This window comes from Coregonus lavaretus (assembly GCF_964263955.1).
Source record: "Coregonus lavaretus genome assembly, chromosome: 27".
Lineage (NCBI taxonomy): Eukaryota > Metazoa > Chordata > Actinopteri > Salmoniformes > Salmonidae > Coregonus > Coregonus lavaretus.
The window spans coordinates 4,137,498-4,158,486 of NC_140014.1; the positions used below are offsets into that span (position 1 = coordinate 4,137,498).

At 41.6% G+C, this 20,989-nt stretch overlaps 1 protein-coding gene across 1 annotated transcript in view; it reads left to right on the forward strand.

The window, feature by feature from the left end:
• Positions 1–20,989, forward strand: part of babam2 (BRISC and BRCA1 A complex member 2) — a 193,113-nt gene that overhangs the window by 2,969 nt on the left and 169,155 nt on the right. The window contains exons 3-4 of the mRNA XM_084144123.1: positions 3,856–3,932; positions 20,435–20,529. Coding sequence (XP_084000249.1) covers positions 3,856–3,932; positions 20,435–20,529 — 172 coding nt within the window. The remainder of the gene's footprint in view (positions 1–3,855; positions 3,933–20,434; positions 20,530–20,989) is intronic.

Sequence of the window (20,989 nt, forward strand, 5' to 3'; positions counted from 1 at the left end):
ATACCTTATTTACATAAGTATTCAGACCCTTTGCTATGAGACACAATTGAGCTCATGTGCATCCAGTTTCCATTGATTATCCTTGAGATGTTTCTACAACTTGATTGGAGTCCACCTGTGGTAAATGTAATTGATTGGACATGATTTGGAAAGACATACACCTGTCTATGTAAGATCCCACAGTTGACAGTGCATGTCAGAGCATAAACCAAGCCATGATGTCGAAGGAATTGTCCGTAGAGCTCCAAGACAGGATTGTGTCGAGCCACAGATCTGGGGAAGGGTACCAAAAAATGTCTGCAGCATTGAAGGTCCCCAAGAACACAGTGGCCTCCATCATTCTTAAATGGAAGAAGTTTGGAAAAACCAAGACTCTTCCTAGAGGTGGCCGACTGTCCAAACTGAGAAGTCGGGGGAGAAGGGCCTTGGTCAGTGAGGTGACAAAAAACCGATGGTCACTCTGACAGAGCTCCAGAGTTCCTCTGTGGAGATGGGAGAACCTTCCAGAAGGACAACCATCTCTGCAGCACTCCACCAATCAGGCCTTTATGGTAGAGTGGCCAGACGGAAGCCACTCCTCAGTAAAAGGCACATGACAGCCAGCTTGGAGTTTGAACTCTCAGACCATGAGCAACAAGATTCTCTGGTCTGATGAAACCAAGATTGAACTCTTTGGCCTGAATGCCAAGCGTCACGTCTGGAGGAAACCTGGCACCATCCCTACGGTGAAGCATGGTGGTGGCAGCATCATGCTGTGGGGATGTTTTTTAGCAGCAGGGACTGGGAGACTAGTCAGGATCGAGGAAAAGATGAACGGAGAAAAGTACAGCGAGATCCTCCAGAGTGCTCAGGACCTCAGACTGGGGGTGAAGGTTCACCTTCCAACAGGACAACGACCCTAAGCACATAGCCAAGACAACGCAGGAGTGGCTTCGGGACAAGTCTGTGAATGTCCTTGACTGGCCCAGCCAAGCCTGGACTTGAACCCGATCGAACATCTCTGGAGAGACCTGAAATAGCTGTGCAGCGACGCTCCCCATCCATTTACATTTACGTCATTTAGCAGACGCTCTTATCCAGAGCGACTTACAGTTAGTGAATACATATATATATATATATATATATATATATATATTTTTTTTTTATACTGGCCCCCCATGGGAAACGAACCCACAACCCTGGCGTTGCAAAAGCCATGCTCTATCAACTGAGCTACATCCCTGCCGGCCATTCCCTCCCCTACCCTGGACGACGCTGGGCCAATTGTGCGCCGCCCAGTCGCGGCCGGCTGCGACAGAGCCTGGATTCGAACCAGTATATCTAGTGGCACAGTTAACACTGCGATGCAGTGCCTTAGACCACTGCGCCACTCAGGAGCTTACCAGACAACCAGACAAAGCTTGAGGATATGCAGAGAAGAATGGGAGAAACTCCCCAAATACAGGTGTGCCAAGCTTGTAGCGTCATACCTAAAGAAGACTCGAGGCTGTAATCGCTGCCAAAGGTGCTTCAACAAAGTACTGAGTAAAGGATCTGAATGCTTAAGTAAATGTGATATTTCATTTTTGAATTTTTTATAAATTAGCAAACATTTCAAAACATGTTTTTCCTTTTTCATTATGGGGTATTGTGTGTTGATTGATGAGGGTAAAAAACAAACATTTTAATCTATTTTAGAATAAGGCTGTAATGTAACAAATGGAGAAAGTCAAGGGGTCTGAATACTTGCCGACTGCACTGTACGTCTCGTGTCTGTTTTACGGCCCCCTAACCAATTGTGCTATTATGGCCGTGTGGTTCCAGGATAACAACCTCTCCCTCAACGTGATCAAGACAAAGGAGATGATTGTGGACTACAGGAAAAAAAGAGGACTGAGCACGTCCCCTTTCTCATCGATGGGGCTGTAGTGGAACAGGTTGAGAGCTTCAAGTTCCTTGGTGTCCACATCACCAACAAACTATCATACACCAAGACAGTCATGAAGAGGGCACGACAAAGCCTATTTCCCTTCAGGAGGCTGTAAAGATTTGGCATGGGTCCTCAGATCCTCAAGAAGTTCTACAGCTGCACCATCGAGAGCTTCCTGACTGGTTGCATCACCGCTTGGTATGACAACTGCTCGGACTCCGACCGCAAGGCACTACAGAGGGTAGTGCGTACGGCCCAGTACCTCACTGGGGCCAAGCTTCCTGCCATCCAGGACCTCTATACCAGGCGGTGTCAGAGGAAGCCCCTAAAAATGGTCAAAGACTCCAGCCATCCTAGTCATAGACTGTTCTCTCTGCTACCGCACGGCAAGCGGTACTGGAGCGCCAATTCTAGGTCCAAAATAGTTAACAGCTTCTAACCCCAAGCCATAAGACTCCTGAACAGCTAATCATGGCTACCCGGACTATTTGCATTGTCCCCCACCACACCCCCTCTTTTACACTGGGAGGGCGGGGGAGGGCCTTGTAGCCATCCCGGAAGGGGGGGGGTAACAATGGTCGAGAGTTTTTGAAGCGCGAGTTCTACAGTCAATGTGTTGATAGAACTTCGGGATTGTTTTCCTCAAATTTGCCATTATAAAATCCCCTGCTACAATAAATGCTGCCTCAGAATATGTGGTTTCCAGTTTGCTCGAAGTCCAGTGTAGTTCTTTGAGGGATCTCGTGGTATCGGCTTGAGAGGGAATATACACGGCTGTGACTATAACCCTATTGGGCTAATCATTAGCTAGTTTCCAAATGTGATCTTTTAACTAGTTAGCATCCTATTGATAAATTGTATGACCCCCCCCCCTCCAACACTTTACCTGGTTGCCACTACTCTTGCTCAACTATACATTTAATCTGTCTCATCACAATTTTTTAAGTCACTCCCCAAACATTATTTTGGGTGGTGTTTTACTGCAAGTTATGCTACAATTGACCCGTGTTACATTAATCCCCACTCTCCCCTATGCGCTCACAGCTAATTGCGGAGTGGTAACGTTAACCATGCTGTTGCTATAAACTCAGGGTTTAAAATGGTGCTGTTCGTACATATTCAGGAGTTGAGAAATATAGAAAGTAGGAATGGAAAGCTGGGATCCCCCTCTTAACAAAGGCCATTAAAACTGCTGTTTTCCCCGCAAATGCAAGAAATGTTGTGCATTGACAGCTTGTCAGAATGCATGTTTCCCTCCCTGTGGCAATCGTAACTTTAATGCGCCTCGAGAAATATTTATCTTGCTTATAACACACTAAGCTGACTAGGTAAATAAATAAACTAAACTGTTTTATATTTATTACTAGTTTTGTTTGCAGAGGAAAAGTAAATGTGGACGGTTCTAGCATTTTCAATGTGCGCCTCGGCAGAAATGTTGTTTCATGTTCCAAAGTTTTTTGCCGTGGCAGCAATGATTTTGCAATAGCGCAGCGCAACAGCTAAATGACTGCACCGGAAACACTGGTACAGTACAGCACAGCATAGAACAGTAGAGTACAATATAGTCAAGTAGAGTACAGTATAGTACATTATAGTGTACTCAACTCTAGTGTGCACTGTACACAAATTAGCAGGTAGCCTAGCGGTTAAGAGCGTTGGGCCAGTAACTGAAAGGTCGCTGGTTTGAATCCCCGAGCTGGCAAGGTTGAAAAATCTGCCCTTCTGCCCTTGAAAGGCAGTTAACCCCCAACAACATCTGCTCCCCGGGCGCCGATGACGTGGACCTCGATTAAGGCAGCCCCCCGCAGAAATCAAAGCCTTTGCTTAGGCCTATTCCAAATTTTTAGGATGGAAAATGGATGAAACATGCCTTTAATGTCTAAAAAATATAGACTCTTTGCTTTCATTTGACACCCAATTTGACATCTCTTTCCCCATCTCTTCAGATGCACATCTCTGACTCCAGGGCCCTGTTGTGATCGATTCAAGCTGCACATCCCCTACGCTGGAGAAACCTTGAAATGTAAGCAGAGCTCCCACCATCTAGCTTATTCTCCCCTATTTGTCTCCTTTCACACGCGTTTGTTTCATTTGTGCCATGAACATCTAGACCAGGCCAGGGCTGGTTGGCTCTGTTGTTAAGATCATAGTTGCATCCCAAATGGCACCGCATTCCCTATATAGTGCACTCCAAAGTAGTGCACTCAATAGGGAGTAGGGTGCCATTTGGGACGCGGTCCATGTGTATAGAGAGAGCCGATCCTGATTTATGTTGTTAGGGGCAGAAATATATTAGTAATCCAGTGTGATAGATGGGCCCTAAATCAGCTCATGATTTTAGCTTCTAGTTTTCTTTTTGAGGAAGTTATACAGCAGTTGGTGTAAACATCAATATAATCAGCAAACTGTCACTTGGTTGGGGACAGATTTACTGATCAGCTGTGCTTCTTTGCAAACGGATAACTTGCACAGATGCTGAAGAAAGATTTGAATCAATATGGATTTTTAATGGAAGAAACAATCTCATGTTTTTTTTTTATGCCATATCCCCTGTCTACGCTAACATTTGAAAGCCTAAATCTTCCTGAACAGCTTTGCCTTTGGATCATATGCTTTCAAATGAGACCAGGTGGAGTTGTCTCTGATGCAGAGCTGCTGCCAATACACACTATTGTTTTGTAATAGAAATATTGTAATATTGTTTGTAATTTAATTCTTGATCAGTAGGCTATTATTTGATGTGGCATGGTTTATCTTCAGTTAATATTATAGGGAATATTGTTTTTTTGCTGGGTTGGAAGGGTTTGGCATTAATTAAAATGGACATTGTAATTAGTTATTTAAGTGATAATGCCCTCAAAGCCGGTGTTTGGAGGATATATTGGCACAGGTGTTGTCGAGGGCCGGCAAACCGTGCCAATATATCCTCCAAACACCGGCTTCGAGGGCATTATCACTTGAATAACTCATTACAATGAGTTTTCCTTATGAGGTTGGCTCCAAAAATGCCTCCATGCACCCACAAGATGTTTTGAAATGATTATATCTTTGGTGGGAATGATTGTAATTTGGTGTTCCTGGAATGGCCGTGAGTCATGAGACACACACACACACACACACACACACACACACACACACACACACACACACACACACAAATGATAATATATTGTTATTAGCCCAGGAATAGGTTGTAAAACCAAGAAGAAGGTTTTTGTGTTTGGCATATGTGAATAAAGAGGTTATATAGCCTACAACACAAATAGCCACAAGAGGTAGGCCCCACAGCTCAAAAGCAAAACTGTAGGGAAAAACTGTAGGGAAGTATAGACTATTATTCTCTACCTTTCTGCAGGTCAATGGGTGCAAAAACAACAGGAGTTATTGAGGCAAATTGTTTCCTGGTTTTGATTTTGCAACGACCAATTCTCCCTGGGCTGCGTCATTCCAACAGATGCTTAACCATTTTGCAGAGACTTTGGCAAACGATTTAAAGATGTAAGATCATGACTGAGTAAAATGCAAATACTGAATCAGTCCGTATGGGACTGTGCCACTGAAAGTGATTCCATTTGGCTGGTGCAGGCTATTCTGTGCCCTTTAGCACACAATGGCATATAGCCCTCAAACTCAACTCTGGACCTCAAAGCCAGTTCCACTGCTTTTTGTCATTGTACGCCTCTAATCAGGGACTGATTTAGACCTGGGACACCAGGTGGGTGCAATTAATTATCAGGGAAAACAGAAAACCAGCAGGCTCCGGACCTCGTAGGGTAAGAGTTGAATACCCCTGGGATACACTTTTTTATTTTTTTTATTCAGTAAGGACACTGCAGTAAGACTGGATATGGGTAGGCTACTTCCCTTTCCTCAAAATCCTGGATCATCAGTGTTCTCCCCCTCATAAAACTCTGAAATAAAATGAGTCTACTGTTGGATGAATACAAAAGGGTTTGACAAGGTAAAAATCTGTCGTTCTGCCCCTGAGCAAGGCAGTTAACCCACTGTTCCCCGTTCGCCAATGACGTGGATGTCGATTAAGGCAGCCCCCCGCACCTCTCTGAATCTAAGGGGTTGGGTTAAATGCGGAAGACACATTTCAGTTGAATGCATTCAGTGGTACAACTAACTAGGTATCTCCCTTTCTCTTTAAAATATATAGTAAATATCCCAATGTATTTTTCTTTACTAAGCCTACTTCTGATTCTGTTCATTGTCTTTTTAATAAGCCCACATTTAAATAGGCATCCATACACCTTTTTCTATGTCGTTTTTCATCGTTTCAGTATTTAATCCAAGGTCAAGTTTATTTGTGTGCAAATAAGTTAATAGATTGTCCGAGTAATGTACCCTTAATAATTTCCAAAAGTGCCTATAATCACATAAAATAAACTCAGAAAAAAAAGAAACGTCCTCACACTGTCAACTGAGACAAACTGAACAAGTTCCACAGACATGTGACTAACAGAAATTGAATAATGTGTCTCTGAAGAAAGGGGGGGTCAAAATCAAAAGTAACAGTCAGTATCTGGTGTGGCCACCAGCAGCATTAAGTACTGCAGTACTCCTCATGGACTGCACCAGATTTGCCAGTTCTTGATGTTAGATGTTACCCCACTCTTCCACCAAGGCACCTGCAAGTTCCCGGACATTTCTGGGGGGAATGGCCCTAGCCCTCACCCTCCGATTCAACAGGTCCCAGACGTGCTCAATGGGATTGAGATCAGGCCTCTTCGCTGGCCAAGGCAGAACACCAACATTTCTGACTTGCAGGAAATCACGCACAGAACGAGCAGTATGGCTGGTGGCATTGTCATGCTGGAGGGTCATGTCAGGATGAGCCTGCAGGAAGGGTTCCACATGAGGGAGGAGGATGTCTTCCCCGTAACGCACAGCATTGAGATTGCCTGCAATGACAACGAGCTCAGTCCGATGATGCTGTGACACACCGCCCCAGACCATGACAGGCCTCGGTGTAACGCTCATTCCTTCGATGATAAACGCAAATCCCTTCCATCAACACTGGTGAGACAAAACCGCGACTCGTCAGTGAAGAGCCCTTTTTGCCAGTCCTGTCTGGTCCAGCGACGGTGGGTTTGTGCCCATAGGCGACGTTGTTGCCGGTGATGTCTGGTGAGGACCTTACAACAGGCCTACAAGCCCTCAGTCTCTCTCAGCCTATTGCGGACAGTCTGAGCACTGATGGAGGGATTGTGCGTTCCTGGTGTAACCCGGGCGGTTGTTGCTCCTGTACCTGTCCCGCAGGTGTGATGTTCGGATGTACCGATCCTGTGCAGGTGTTGTTACACGTGGTCTGCCACTGCGAGGACGATCCGCTGTCCGTCCTGTCTCCCTGTAGCGCTGTCTTAGGCGTCTCACAGTATGGACATTGCAATTTATTGCCCTGGCCACATCTGCAGTCCTCATGCCTCCTTGCAGCATGCCTAAGGCATGTTCACGCAGATGAGCAGGGACCCTGGGCATCTTTCTTTTGGTGTTTTTCAGAGTCAGTAAAAAGGCCTCTTTTAGTGTCCTAAGTTATCATAACTGTGACCTTAATTGCCTACCGTCTGTAAGTTGTTAGTGTCTTAACGACCGTTCCACAGGTGCATGTTCATTTAATTGTTTATGGTTCATTGAACAAGCATGGGAAACGAGTGTTTAAACCTGTGAAGTTATTTGAATTTCAACGAATAATCTTTGAAAGACAGGGTCCTGAAAAAGGGACGTTTCTTTTTTTGCTGAGTTTATATGGAGAGAACTTTTCAGACCCAGTTCCTGGCAGTTTGGCAGCACTGTTTTATTGCTTGATGTTTTCCTTTTCTTTTGCCTGAGGAAGAGCGTTTGTTTTGTCCAGGATGCAAGGCCTTGGGGTCCTTGCCAGTGTCTGGACCTGCCTGCCGATAGCGTGCAAGATCGTGGTGGCACTCCACACAACGGACGACACAAACTGTGCCCATTAAAGCATGTTCTTTCCAGAGCCTCACCAACATTGCTGGCAGAATGTGTGATTTGTGGAGATTAGGATTTTCAGACCACAATAACTTTAACACCTGTGAAAATGGGCGGTGTTACCCTGGCGCACAAAGTGCGTGTGTGTATCACTCTGCATAATAGTAACACACTCACCACCCTGCTTCCTGTGTGTGTGTGTGTGTGTGTGTGTGTGTGTGTGTGTGTGTGTGTGTGTGTGTTGCTCTCCATACATAGCATAGTCCTACTTGTACAGCATTGGAGGCTGCTGAGGGGAGGAAGGCTCATAATAATGGCTGGAATGGAGTCAATGGAATGGTATCAAAAACATCAACGATGTGGTTTCCATGTGATTGATACCGTTCCATGGACTCCATTCCAGCCATTATTATGAGCCATCCTCCCCTCAGCAGCTTCCACTGTTGTACAGGTGGTCCAGTGCAAATTGCTGACCCCCCCAGGAATGGTGTGTGTGCCAGTATATTGGACTAATAATAATTTTTTGAATGGCTTCCAGACATTATGTGACAGATTTATGGCAAATCCCCTCCTCCCGTTTGACACCTCTCCTGTCTGGAAAAATACTGCCATGTGTGTATGTTTCTCTTCTTCCTCTCTGGCAAAAAAACAGGAAAAATGAGAAATAAAACACCCTGCGCTGAAGGAAATAGAATTGTGTAACATCAGAACATTCTGAACTACCCTTGAGTTAAAGGGATAGTTTGGTATTTTGGCAATGAGGCTCTTTATCTACCTCCCCATAGTCAGATTAACTTGTGGATGGAGTCTCTCAGTTCAGATTGAAGGAAGTTTCCCGCTAGCGTTAGTTCATTTGCTAAATAGGGTTAGTGCAATGACTGGAAATCTATGGGAATAGCTAGCTGTGTCTATAGACTTCCAGTAATTGCGCTAACGCTAGTTAGCATTGGCTCGCGAAACTACCTCTAACTTCCTTAATACTGGACGCAGCTACATAAAAGTAGAGTAAGGACTTTAGTTGTGCTCCGTATGATATTATACTCTGCTCAGCTCACTGACAAACTGATGTGAGAATCGCTCAGGTTGTTGAAAGAACATTGGTGCAGTAACATTAGGATATCAGGGCCTGCGTCAGTAGAGCAAAGTATTATTGATGAATGGAATGTTAGGCGCAAGTGTATAAAAGTGTGTATTCTTATTTTAAATGTATGTATCTCTGTCCTTGAGTTGATACCTAAGTATCTACTGTTATGTGTGTGACTGGCAGACGCTGCTGGGTATGAATGTGGTGTAGGGGAATGAAGGTGGAAATGTAAGACAAGTTGCTGAGGTGGAAACCATTAAGTTGAAACTTTAGAGGGAGGAAACTCCACACGATTTAAGGTTGCTGAGTTCACGTATGTAAACTCTGATCACGCTGGCTGAGGTGAAAGCTTCAGCGGAAGCCAAGGACCTTAGGTAAAACTCCCATCTGATTCTGGTTCATTTTATATGAGCAGGAGCGTAACAACGCCATCTGATTCACGTGCACCTTGTTTATTTTATGAGCAGGTCCAAAGCCTAGCACAATACCTCAGATAACCCTTCATGGGTGGTAGACTACAAGCCGTTACACTATACCTCAGCTAACCCGTTAAGGGCGAAAGACCGTAACAAGGCTCAAGATTCAAGGCCTGGTTATTTATGCATGTTCATGAATGTTGCATTTTACCTAATGAAACAAACCCATAGCGGGTGGTAACTGTAATAAAATACCTTCAAGTTTAAGAGATTACATGTTTCCCCAGGAAACCCATTGCGGGTCGTAATTGTAAAAAGTCTATACTTTAACCCAGGATAACCGTTTCGGGCGGTAACTATAAGAAACAAGGTAGCTTTATTCACGTCAGGGGAATTTACCGAAAAGTCAGCCTACAGATGTCAGATCTTGATATGACCCGTTTTGTCACAGGAGCAAAGTAATCCTGCAGCAGTAGGATTTGAATGTCTATTTAATATTTTGAATCGACGCCAGGGGGCAGCTGGAAGCGGTGTTTGTAGGCTATACAATAATTTAGACTGCAGGTCCACTGGGCATCAGTTCAAGTAGCCTATGTAGGCTATGTGCAGGCTACAGTGTGTATTGTGTGAGTTCTTATGTGGATTATAATAAATGGACAATATTTGTAAGGGGTAGATGTATTTTTTTTAATGGAAAATTGTTTTATTATATGTTCAAGCCAAGCAATAGGCTAACTACATTCATGGCTACCTCAGTGCGGTCCAGTGGGTACAGCTGCTGACAACAGCGCACATAAGATAGAGTAGGCATGAGTTTGAATGCGGTCCACTAATGCCCTTTGAATTTTTGGAGGGACTAGTACTTTTCTAGTTACTTTCTTCAGCCCACAGAGAGTAACTTACTTTTTACTCTGTTACATTTTACCAAATCACTTAAGTTACATAGTTTATTATTATTATTATACTGAACAGAAATATAAATGCAACATGCAAGAATTTCAAAATGTGTACTGAGTTACAGTTCATATAAGGAAATCAGTCAACTGAAATAAATTCAATAGGCCCTAATCTATGGATTTCACATGACAAGGCAGGGTTGCAGCCATGGGTGGGCATTGGATGGCATAGACACGCATTGGGCTTATTTTCGCGAGAGTGAGCCCTCTCGCTCTGCCTCTTCCTTTCTGCCTGTCCTGCTTGCAACCAATGTCTTTCAAGATATGTTCGCCCTCTGGCTGGTATTGTCATCAGAATATTTTTTTTACAGACTAAGGGTGATTTTATCGATTTTACAAACATTCTGTACAACAAAAATAAAGTATTTCCTCGTTTACCATGGCACATCTACTGTGGCAATTTATCCGACGCTTTGTATGAATGTTAACTAATGTTGGTGAACTGTTATTTTATTTGGTTACTATTTATGTTACCCAAAAGTATATGCTATGGTCATTTATTATCAACAAAAATAAGAAATGACCCTGTCCATATTTCAAATGTCTAACTACATCAAGTAAATCTGGAGATTGCATTATTTGTGCCAGAAGGGCTTGGGCCGGAATCGAACCCACGCCAACACGGTAGGCCAAATGTGCGCCCTGAAGGCAGTGGCCCTAACCACTAGATCACAATTGAACTACATTTTGACAGTTCATTCGTAACCTTAGGATACACTAGACACTTTTATGTTGTAGCCTAGTTGAGACCAATAACAATATTGTGTTAATTAAGCTATATAAAATTACAGTTGTTGATATGGGTGGCTGAATTTCAGATACATTTTTGTACATTTGAATATTGCAGTAATAGGACATGGGCCTATAGCGGTTGAGCAAGAGGGAACATTATTTTAAGATGGCAAGCCCTTATCCCAATGACTCGACTGCCCATGAATGGAGAGGAGAACTGCTAATGTTTTGCCAATCACAAGGCTCATTTGAATTAACTAAATGCATCAGGAAAACCATCTGCAACAAAAGAGTGATTAAGTTAAGATCCGATATTTGTATTTGCAACACACCTCCATTTTCGTGTTGCACAAGTTTTTCTAACTAATGGGTGAGTTTTTAAAATGTTTTCTCTAAATAAACAATGTTGTACAATTTAAAGGACAAATATGCTGCATTTCAAATAGTCAGCAATAATCTAATTAATTCAGGGCTTGTGAAATTATACCTAGGCTAAATATAAGCCTTCCACAACCACTAATAATGTAATTATTTTATCAAAATAGTTTAACCTGATTTTTTTTGTTGGATAATAATCACTGATCTGGCTTTTCAGGCTGTCTATAAAAAAGCCCTTTTTGTTACAAATTTATTCAGAACCATGCATAATGTACATTCACTAATAATTACTAACTTACGGTAGCAGGCATTATAGAAAATTAACACAGGTCTCATAAACAATCTCTCAAGCACAAGCCCAGGTGCTAGTGAGTAGCCAGCTGATCTTTCTATTTCAATTTTAGCCAACATGGATCTATTTGCTAGTTAACAAGGCAGAACAGTTGAATTGTTATGAACACACCCTTCTGTCCATCTCCAACTGTTTAAACAGCATGCTAGCCTGTCCACTTTGTTCAGATGTTGAAATCAAGTGGCCTACATTTTGGTTATTTTTCTGTTTTTAAACAACTAATTGACCAATATCAGTTCAAATATTTGAATTCCATTTAGTTTTTTTCTGAGCTCAAAGCGCATTTTCTCTAGAGATAAATCAGATCAAGCCCGACTGTGCAATATAGTAGGGAGTTGTAGTTTACAACAGGCCAATATTTTACGTAGTTAATTGCAGAAAACGTGGTAATGAACTACAATGGCCTTAATTCATTGCGCGTCTACATCTCCGGTCTGTGTGCGAGACCGAGAGAAGAACGAGCAATCCAGAGGGACAGAGCTTCGCGAGGTATTTCCACCTGAAAATACATGATCTAAGTCAGGGGTTCCCAATCTGTGGGGGGAGGCGCGCGGCTTTAAACTTACTCTTGAAAGTTGTAATAGTAGAATACACAAAAGTGCAATTTTGCAATTGGGTAGTGCATCATCAGTTCCTCTTGTCATGATAGTGATTGCATACCTTACAGAGCTATTTATAACTTGTCAGAAATGTTCAGATCAACTAGCCCATGTCAGCTAACATTATTTTATTTAGGTTTTTAGCCCATAGATATTGTTGTCATTTTTTTGTCACTCAAATATCACATGAATACACATTAGACGTGTAGAATTGCAGGAAATAAGCTTTAAGCCTGCAAAATTCTCTCAACCAACAAGAGGGGTGTGAACAGTTTGTGTCATGAACAGTGCTTGTACCAATAGAAATAGACTGGGGGGGGCGGGATGTTCCCCAATGCTGGAAGGGGGGCCCCGAGTGAAAAAGTTTGACTGATAGTTGGTATTGAGCAGTCATAAAAAGTATGCCTTATTTACTTTGAAGAACTACTGAAATAGTGATTTTGTCAGACAGCATAGGCAGCAGCTCTATAGAGATGAGATGATGACTTGGAATAAAATAAAGCCATCAAATAAAACAAATGTAATATACACAACTGAAATATTTTATTAAAGTAATGTAAATAAATGATTGTTAATAAGTGATAAGAAGTAATGGGCAGTCACCACCATCATGGGACTTGTATACATTTTTTGTATTCTGTGTTGTTACAGCATTAAACCCACATTATGCGTAGTGCATTTCATGTCTAAAAATATAATCAAAACCAAAATTGAAAATCGTGATTATTTTTTAATAATCGAACCAACCTCGAAAAGGACTAATCCCTCAGCAATAATGATACCAAAACGATACACAACAAAAACAATAATAAATACAGTGTATTCAGAAACTATTCACATCCCTTTGATATTTTTCCACATTTTGTTGTGTTACAGCCTTAATTTAAAATTGATTAAATTGAGATTATTTGTCACTGGCCTACACACAATACCCCATAATGTCAAAGTGGAATTATGTTTTTTCAAAACGTTTAAAAACTAATAAAAAAAATTAAACGGAAATGTATTTTGAGTCCGTATTCAACCCCTTTGTTATGTCAAGCCTAAATAATTAGAGGAGTCAAAAGTTGCTTAACAAGTCACAAGTTGTATAGTGTTTAACATTAGTTTTTTTTAATGACTACCTCATCTCTATACCCCACACATACAATTACAGTGCATTCGGAAAGTATTAAGACCCCTTCCCTTTTTCCACATTTTGTTACGTTACAGCCTTATTCTAAACTGGAATAAATAAAAATGTTTCCTCGTCAATCTACACACAATACCCCATAATGACTAAGTTTTTTAAAAATATATTTCTTTTTGCTGATTAATTAGAAATATAAAAAATATATACCTTATTTACATAAGTATTCAGACCCTTTGCTATGAGACTCAGGTGCATCCTGTTTCCGTTGATCATCCTTGAGATGTTTCTACAACTTGATTGTAGTCCACCTGTGGTAAATTCAATTGATTGGACATGATTTGGAAAGGCACACACCTGTCTATATAAGGTCACACAGTTGACAGTGCATGTCAGTGCAAAAACCAAGCCATGAGGTCGAAGGAATTGTCCGTAGAGCTCCAAGACAGGATTGTGTCAAGGCACAGATCTGGGGAAGGGTACCAAAACATTTCTGCAGCATTGAAGGTCCACAAGAACACAGTGGCCTCCATCATTCTAAAATGGAAGATGTTTGCAACCACCATGACTCTTCCTAGAGCTGGCCGCCCGGCCAAACTGAGCAATTGGGGGAGAAGGGCCTTGGTCAGGGAGGTGACCAAGATCCCGATGGTCACTTTGACAGAGTTCCAGAGTTCTTCTGTTGTGATGGGAGAACCTTCCACCTATCAGGCCTTTATGGTAGAGTAGAGGGATCCTTGATGAAAACCTACTCCAGAGCGCTCAGGACCTCAGACAGGGGAAAAGGTTTACCTTCCAACAGGACAATGATCCTAAGCACACAGCCAAGACAACGCAGGAGTGTCTTTGGGACAAGTCTCTGAATGTCCTTGAGTGGCCCAGCCAGAGCCCGAACTTGATTGAACATCTCTGGAGAGACTTGAACATAGCTGTGCAGCGACGCTCCCCATCTAACCTGACAGAGCTTGAGAGGATCTGCAAAGAAGAATGGGAGAAACTATCCAAATACAGGTGAGCCAAGCTTGTAGCGTCATACCCAAGAAGACTGAAGGCTATAATCGCTGCCAAAAGTGCTTCAACAAAGTACTGACTAAAGGGTCTGAGTACTTTTTGCTTCATCATTATGGGGTATTGTGTGTAGATTGATGAGGGGGGAAAAACTATTTAATCCACTTTAGAATAAGGTTGTAACGTAACAAAATGTAGACAAAGTCAAGGGGTCTGAATACTTTCCGAATGCACTGTATCTGTAAGGTCTCGCAGTGAATTTCAAACACTGATTCAACCACAAAGACCAGGGAGGTTTTCTAATGCCTCGCAAAGGGCACCTATTGGTAGATGGGTAAAAATAAGAAAGCAGCCATTCAATATCCTTTTGAGCATGGTGAAGTTATTAATTACACTTTTGATGGTGTATCAATACAACCAGTCACAAAAAAGATACTGAGTTGCCAGAGAGGAAGGAAACCGCTCAGGGATTTCACCATGAGGCCAATGGTGACTTTAAAACTGTTTAATGTCTGTGATAGAAAACTGAGGATGGATCAACAAGATTGTAGTTACTCCACAATACTAACCTAATTGACAGAGTGAAAAGAAGGAAGCCTGTACAGAATACAAAATACTCCAAAACATGCATCCTGTTTGCAATAAGGCACTAAAGTAAAACTGCAAAAAATGTGGCAAAGAAATTAACTTTTTGTCCTGAATGCCAAGTGTTATGTTTGGGGCAAATCCAACACAACAGATCACTCTTAATATTTTCAAGCATGGTGGTGACTGCATTATTTTATGGGTATGCTTGTCGTCAGCAAGTGAGTTTTTTGGGGGATAAAAATAAACAGAATAGAGCTAATCACAAGCAAAATCCTAATAGGAAAACCAGGTTCAGTCTGCTTTCCAACAAACACAGAGACATTTACCTTTCAACAGGACAATAACCTAAAACACAAGGCCAACTGTACATTGGAGTTGCTTACCAAGACGACATTCAATGTTCCTGAGTGGCCTAGTTACGGTTTTGACTAAAATCGGCTTGAAAATCTGTGGCGAGACTTGAAAATGACTGTCTAGCTATGTTCAACAACCAACTGGACAGAGCTAGAATAATTGTGTAATGTGCAAATATTGCACAATCCAGGTGTGCAAAGCTCTTAGAGACTTACCCAGAAAGACTCACACTTGTAATCACTGCCAAAAGTGGTTTTAACATGTATTGACTCAGGGGGTTGAATACTTATGTAATCAAGATATACACTACCAGTCAAAAGTTTGGACACACCTACTCATTCAAGGGTTTTTCTTTATTTTTTACTATTATTCTACATTGTAGAATAATAGTGAAGACATAAACTATGAAATAACACATGGAATCATGTAGTAACCAAATAAGTGTTAAACAAAGTAAAATATATTTTATATTTGAGATTCTTCAAATTGTCACCCTTTGCCTTGATGACAGCTTTGCACACTCTTTCAGTTACTGCTCTGTTCAATCGTTGGGTATCTTTTGAGTTCAATATCATTACATTTTTGAACATTTGTATGTGAAAATATGTAGACAGCCATGTATGCATGAATTAATCAATTATACAATCAATTAATGTAATATTGTTTTTACCAATTTAACTACAAAACAACATAATGGTAATCATATATTTGAATGGTAAATCTCTATTGCTAAACTCGGTAAATCAAGATGTAGCCTCGGTCTATTCACAATACAGGTGAATGCGTAGAGTTACTGAGAATATTTGAGCTGATTTCATTACATTTTACATTTGAGATTTTAGTCATTTAGCAGACGCTCTTATCCAGAGCGACTTACAGTTAGTGAGTGCATACATTTTCATACTGGCCCCCCGTGGGAAACGAATCCACAACCCTGGCGTTGCAAGCGCCATGCTCTACCAACTGAGCTACACTGGGCCTCATTTCATGGGGCTACAGATAATAAACAATCCCTTCCATTTAAGACTTATTTTATTGGTAACTGCTAGTAGAAAATATTATTTTATTGTACTGATCAACAACATTTACATAGAAGAAGCAATCTCTTATTTTATAAAAATGTGTGCTGTCTCTTTAAGAACGTAATGACATCATTCATGAGGCAGAATGTGTCAGTGGAATCTGACTTTGTGGCTATGGAAACTAGTGGACACCAGTCGGGAGATGAAGAAGTGAATGAGTTTTACGTACTAGGGTAGTGAATTCAGCTACTAAGATAGCAAGGAAAGTTAGCCTACAATTAAAGCTGGTAGCTACCGGTATCGTCTCGCATTTTAAAAGTGTTCTAGCCTGTATGGACATTGTTTTGTGAACAGTAATGAACAGTTTCAACATTCCTAGATGCCGCATGACTCAAGTGTGTCAACTTCTGTGCAGCATGAGTGGGGAGCAGCCCAGACAACTCCACTTACAACTCTAATGTAAGTGGAGAAGGCACTTTACTCTTCGCGCTATAAAAGGTCTGCGCTGATAGACAGACTTGAACCTCTCAATCACGTGAGACACTTTTAACAGAAGTACCGAATGTAACAACATTTTTAGGACAGAACTGTTTTTTCTTTTGTATCGAAAAAGTACTGATGTTTTGGTATACCGTGCAACACTACTCTGAGGAAGTAGATAAAGGGGTTAATTGCCAAAGTCCCGAGCTATCCCTTTAATAGCCCTTCCTATAGGGTTATTCCATTTGATTTCGATCAATTTTTGACCGCATCCCTTTTGATTTGAACAAAACTTTCCATATCTATTTGCCCATGGTAGAAGTGGTCAGAAAGTGACTTTTTGGACCTGAATGCAAAAACATTTAGGAGATCGAGGTGCTCAAAGTTGACCCGTTTTGCATACCCCACCCTACCATGAAACATCCATTTCTTCATCACTGGAAAAGATAAACGGGGGACTCCCGAGTGGCGCAGCGGTCTAAGGCACTGCATCGCAGTGCTAGAGGCGTTACTACAGACCCGGGTTCATTCCTGGGCTGTGCCACAACCGGTCGTGGCCGGGAGTCCCATAGGACGGTGCACAATTGGCCCAGCATCATCCGGGTTAGGGGAGGGTTTGGCCAGGGGGCTTTATTTGGCTCATCGCGCTCTAGCGACTCCTTGTGACGGGCAGGGTGCCTGCAGGCTGACCCCGGTCGTCAGTTGAATGGTGTTTCCTTCAACGCGTTGGTGCGGCTGGCTTCCGGGTTAAGCTGGTCAGTGTTAAGGAACGCGGTTAGGCGGGTCATGATTCGGAGGACGCATGACTTCGCCTGTCCCGAGCCCGTTGGGGAGTTGCAGCGATGAGACAAGATCGAAATTGTGGAGTAAAAGGGGGGTAAAATAACAAACAAACAAGAAAAAATAAAAAAGAGAGAAACGCTTGAGTTTGAAATCATTACAAAGCTTACAAACAGGGTTGTCAAACTATTTAATAATTTCTTGAAAACATTTATTTTTTGTCAAATATCAAAAAACGCCTAAACTTCTTTCATTTTCACATATGTTGTAGCTTAGACCCTATTTTACATCATCTGAGGTTTTTGTGTTGTGCCCGCCATCGGTTGAGACACAGCATACTCTTGAATACAGGGTGGGTGTCATTTAAATCCTAGAAATATAATATATAATTCATAGACCCCTGCAATTTAGTTGGTACCTCATTGAAATGTAAATTGAATTGAAATTTTAATAGCCCCATAACATCAAAGACCCACCACCATATTTTACAGTAGGTATGGGGTTCTTTTCTGCTCATGCATTCTCATTTCTACGCCAAACCCACCACTGGTGTGCATGGCCAAAGAGCTCTATTTTCGTGTCATCCAACAAATGTTAACGCCTGAAATTTGCTAAACAGCATTGGCACTTGGATTGGAACCGGTGCTTTTAGTCAGATGATATGGAAAATAAAGCTCTTTGGCCACGCACACCAGTGGTGGGTTTGGGGGCGAAATTAGAATGTATGAGCAGAAATAACCACATACCTACTGTAAAATCTGGTGGTTGATCTTTGATGTTATGGGGCTATTTTGCTTCTACTGGTCCTGGGGCCCTTGTTAAGGTCAATGGCATCATGCACTTTACCCTGTACCAGGATATTTTAGCCAAAAACCTGGTTTCCTCTGCCAGGAGGCTGAAACTTGGCCGTATGTGGATCTTCCAGAAAGACAATAACCCCAAGCACACATCAAAATCCACAAAGAAATGGTTAATTGGCTAAATATTCTACATTTTACAATTGCCATCTCAGTCTCCGTACTTCAAACCCATTGAAAATCTGTGGTTTGAATTGAAGAGGACAGTCCATAAGCGCAGGATATCAAGGATCTGGAAGGATTCTGTATTAGGGAATGGTCTAAGATCCCTCCCAATGTGTTTTCCAACTCATAAAACATTGTAGGTTCAGTGCCGTAATCCTCGCAAGGTGAGGTATTGAAAACAGGGGTGTCAATAATTTTGCCCCCTACTTTTTTGCGAAAACAATAAATCAAATATAAACTTGTTAAACAAAATATTTCTCTGAGTAATTGTATTAGTATAAAATAATATAATTTCCCCCTACTTTTTTTTTGTTGCATACAATATAGCACATTATTTTATACAGTAATTTTTGCCAATCTTTATCAAGGGTGTCAATAATTTTGGACCCCACTGTATATCTATGATTTCAATAGGTTTCCTATGGAAGATTGACAGTATCATTTAAAACAATTGATATTCTTATTCTAGTCATCAATTTAAAAATGTATTCCCATTTTAGTACATCTATCAGCCTGCAACATGACATCCACCCTGTATTCAAGAGCATGCTGTGTCTCAACCGACACAACACAAATACCTCCGGCGTAAAATAGGGTCTAAGCTGCAACATATGCGGAAATGAAAAACATCTGAGTTCACACGTTTTTAGATAATTGCTGTTAAAGGTAAAAAAAATGACAATTTGTATTATAAAAACATTTTACATTTTAGTCATTTAGCAGACGCTCTTATCCAGAGCGACTTACAGTTAGTGAGTGCATACATTTATTTTACTTTGACAACCCTGTTTTTAAGCTGTTCAATTATATAAAACTCAACCATTTATATTTTCCAGTGATTAAGACAAGGATGTCTCATGGTAGGGTGGGGTATTCAAAATGGGTCAACTTTGAGCACATCTATCTCCTAAATGTTTTGATATTCAGGTCCCAAAAATTACTTTCTGAACACTTCTACCATGGGCAAATATGTATAGAAAGTGTTGTTCAAATCAAAAAGGGTGCAGTCAAAATGCTATTGAAATCAAATGGAACAACCCTATATTGACCCAGTTCTAGAGTAGCCTATTCAATCCCCCTGCTCGGTTAATTTCCGTATCACAATTGGTAGACTATTCTGTGAGGGCCTATGGCAAATTGAAAAATTCCAAGCATTTAACCAGAACAACATGATTGTCTGGTTTTATTTTTCAGGCCTTGTAAATGTTTGAGTGTTACTGGAAATAGGGACTCGGTGGTTGGGTTTGTCAGTGGTATGTGGTTTTGTTCTTCATGCACAATGTTTTTGGAATAGAGTAGCCACCTGTTCTCATTCTTTCATAACAGTGCAGGTCCATTTCATCACAAGTTACATTACACAGAGTTGAGTGTAAAACAGCAGAGTGATTGGGCAAAACAGCTAAGAGCTCATGTTGATGCAGGTGGTCATCAATCTCTTCAGCTAGAATCAGTCATTGTGTTCACCTAAGGTCTTAATTCAGTTGAAGCAGCATTGTAGTATACATGTTTTCCCCATCTCTGTAGAATCTACCTCTTTTCAGAATAAGAAGTGTTTGTGTGTTCTCGCTGCTTGAGTAGTAAACATTGCTGTGGTGGGCTGAATTGAATTCCAGAAATCTTCCTTTAAGTGTTCTGTGACAAAGCTGACTTGTGATCATTCTGTTCTTTCTCAGGGGACGTCATCTTCAATGCCAGGGATCCAGAACTACCTCCAGACTTCATATTTGGAGAGGACGCAGAATTCCTGCCAGAACCCTCAGAACTCCCAGTGAGTACAATATCCCACCTCACTCATTTCCCACAATCCCCACAGCTTAGCCAATTCATCACCCTGGCCTAATGTGAATAACTCACCAAAGTTGCTGCTCAGACACGTTAAGTGTGGTGAGCAATAGAAGGCAGATGACACTGCTGCTCTGGTTTATTGTCCAAATGGTTGGGCCATTCTGTTGTTTTGATGCCCTTTTATCTGGAACTCAAGTGCCGTTATTGATATGTGAGGATGAGTCAGAAGCCATATTGACCCAACGACCTCCAATGTTCTGTTGAAAAGGCGTTGGTGCGTTGCATAATCACTTCTTCTGTTTGTGCTGGCTGCATGTCCTCCTCCCTTCTTTAGAAAACTGTCGATTGCTAATGGTTTCCTTATACAGTGGGGAGAACAAGTATTTGATACACTGCCGATTTTGCAGGTTTTCCTACTTACAAAGCATGTAGAGGTCTGTAAT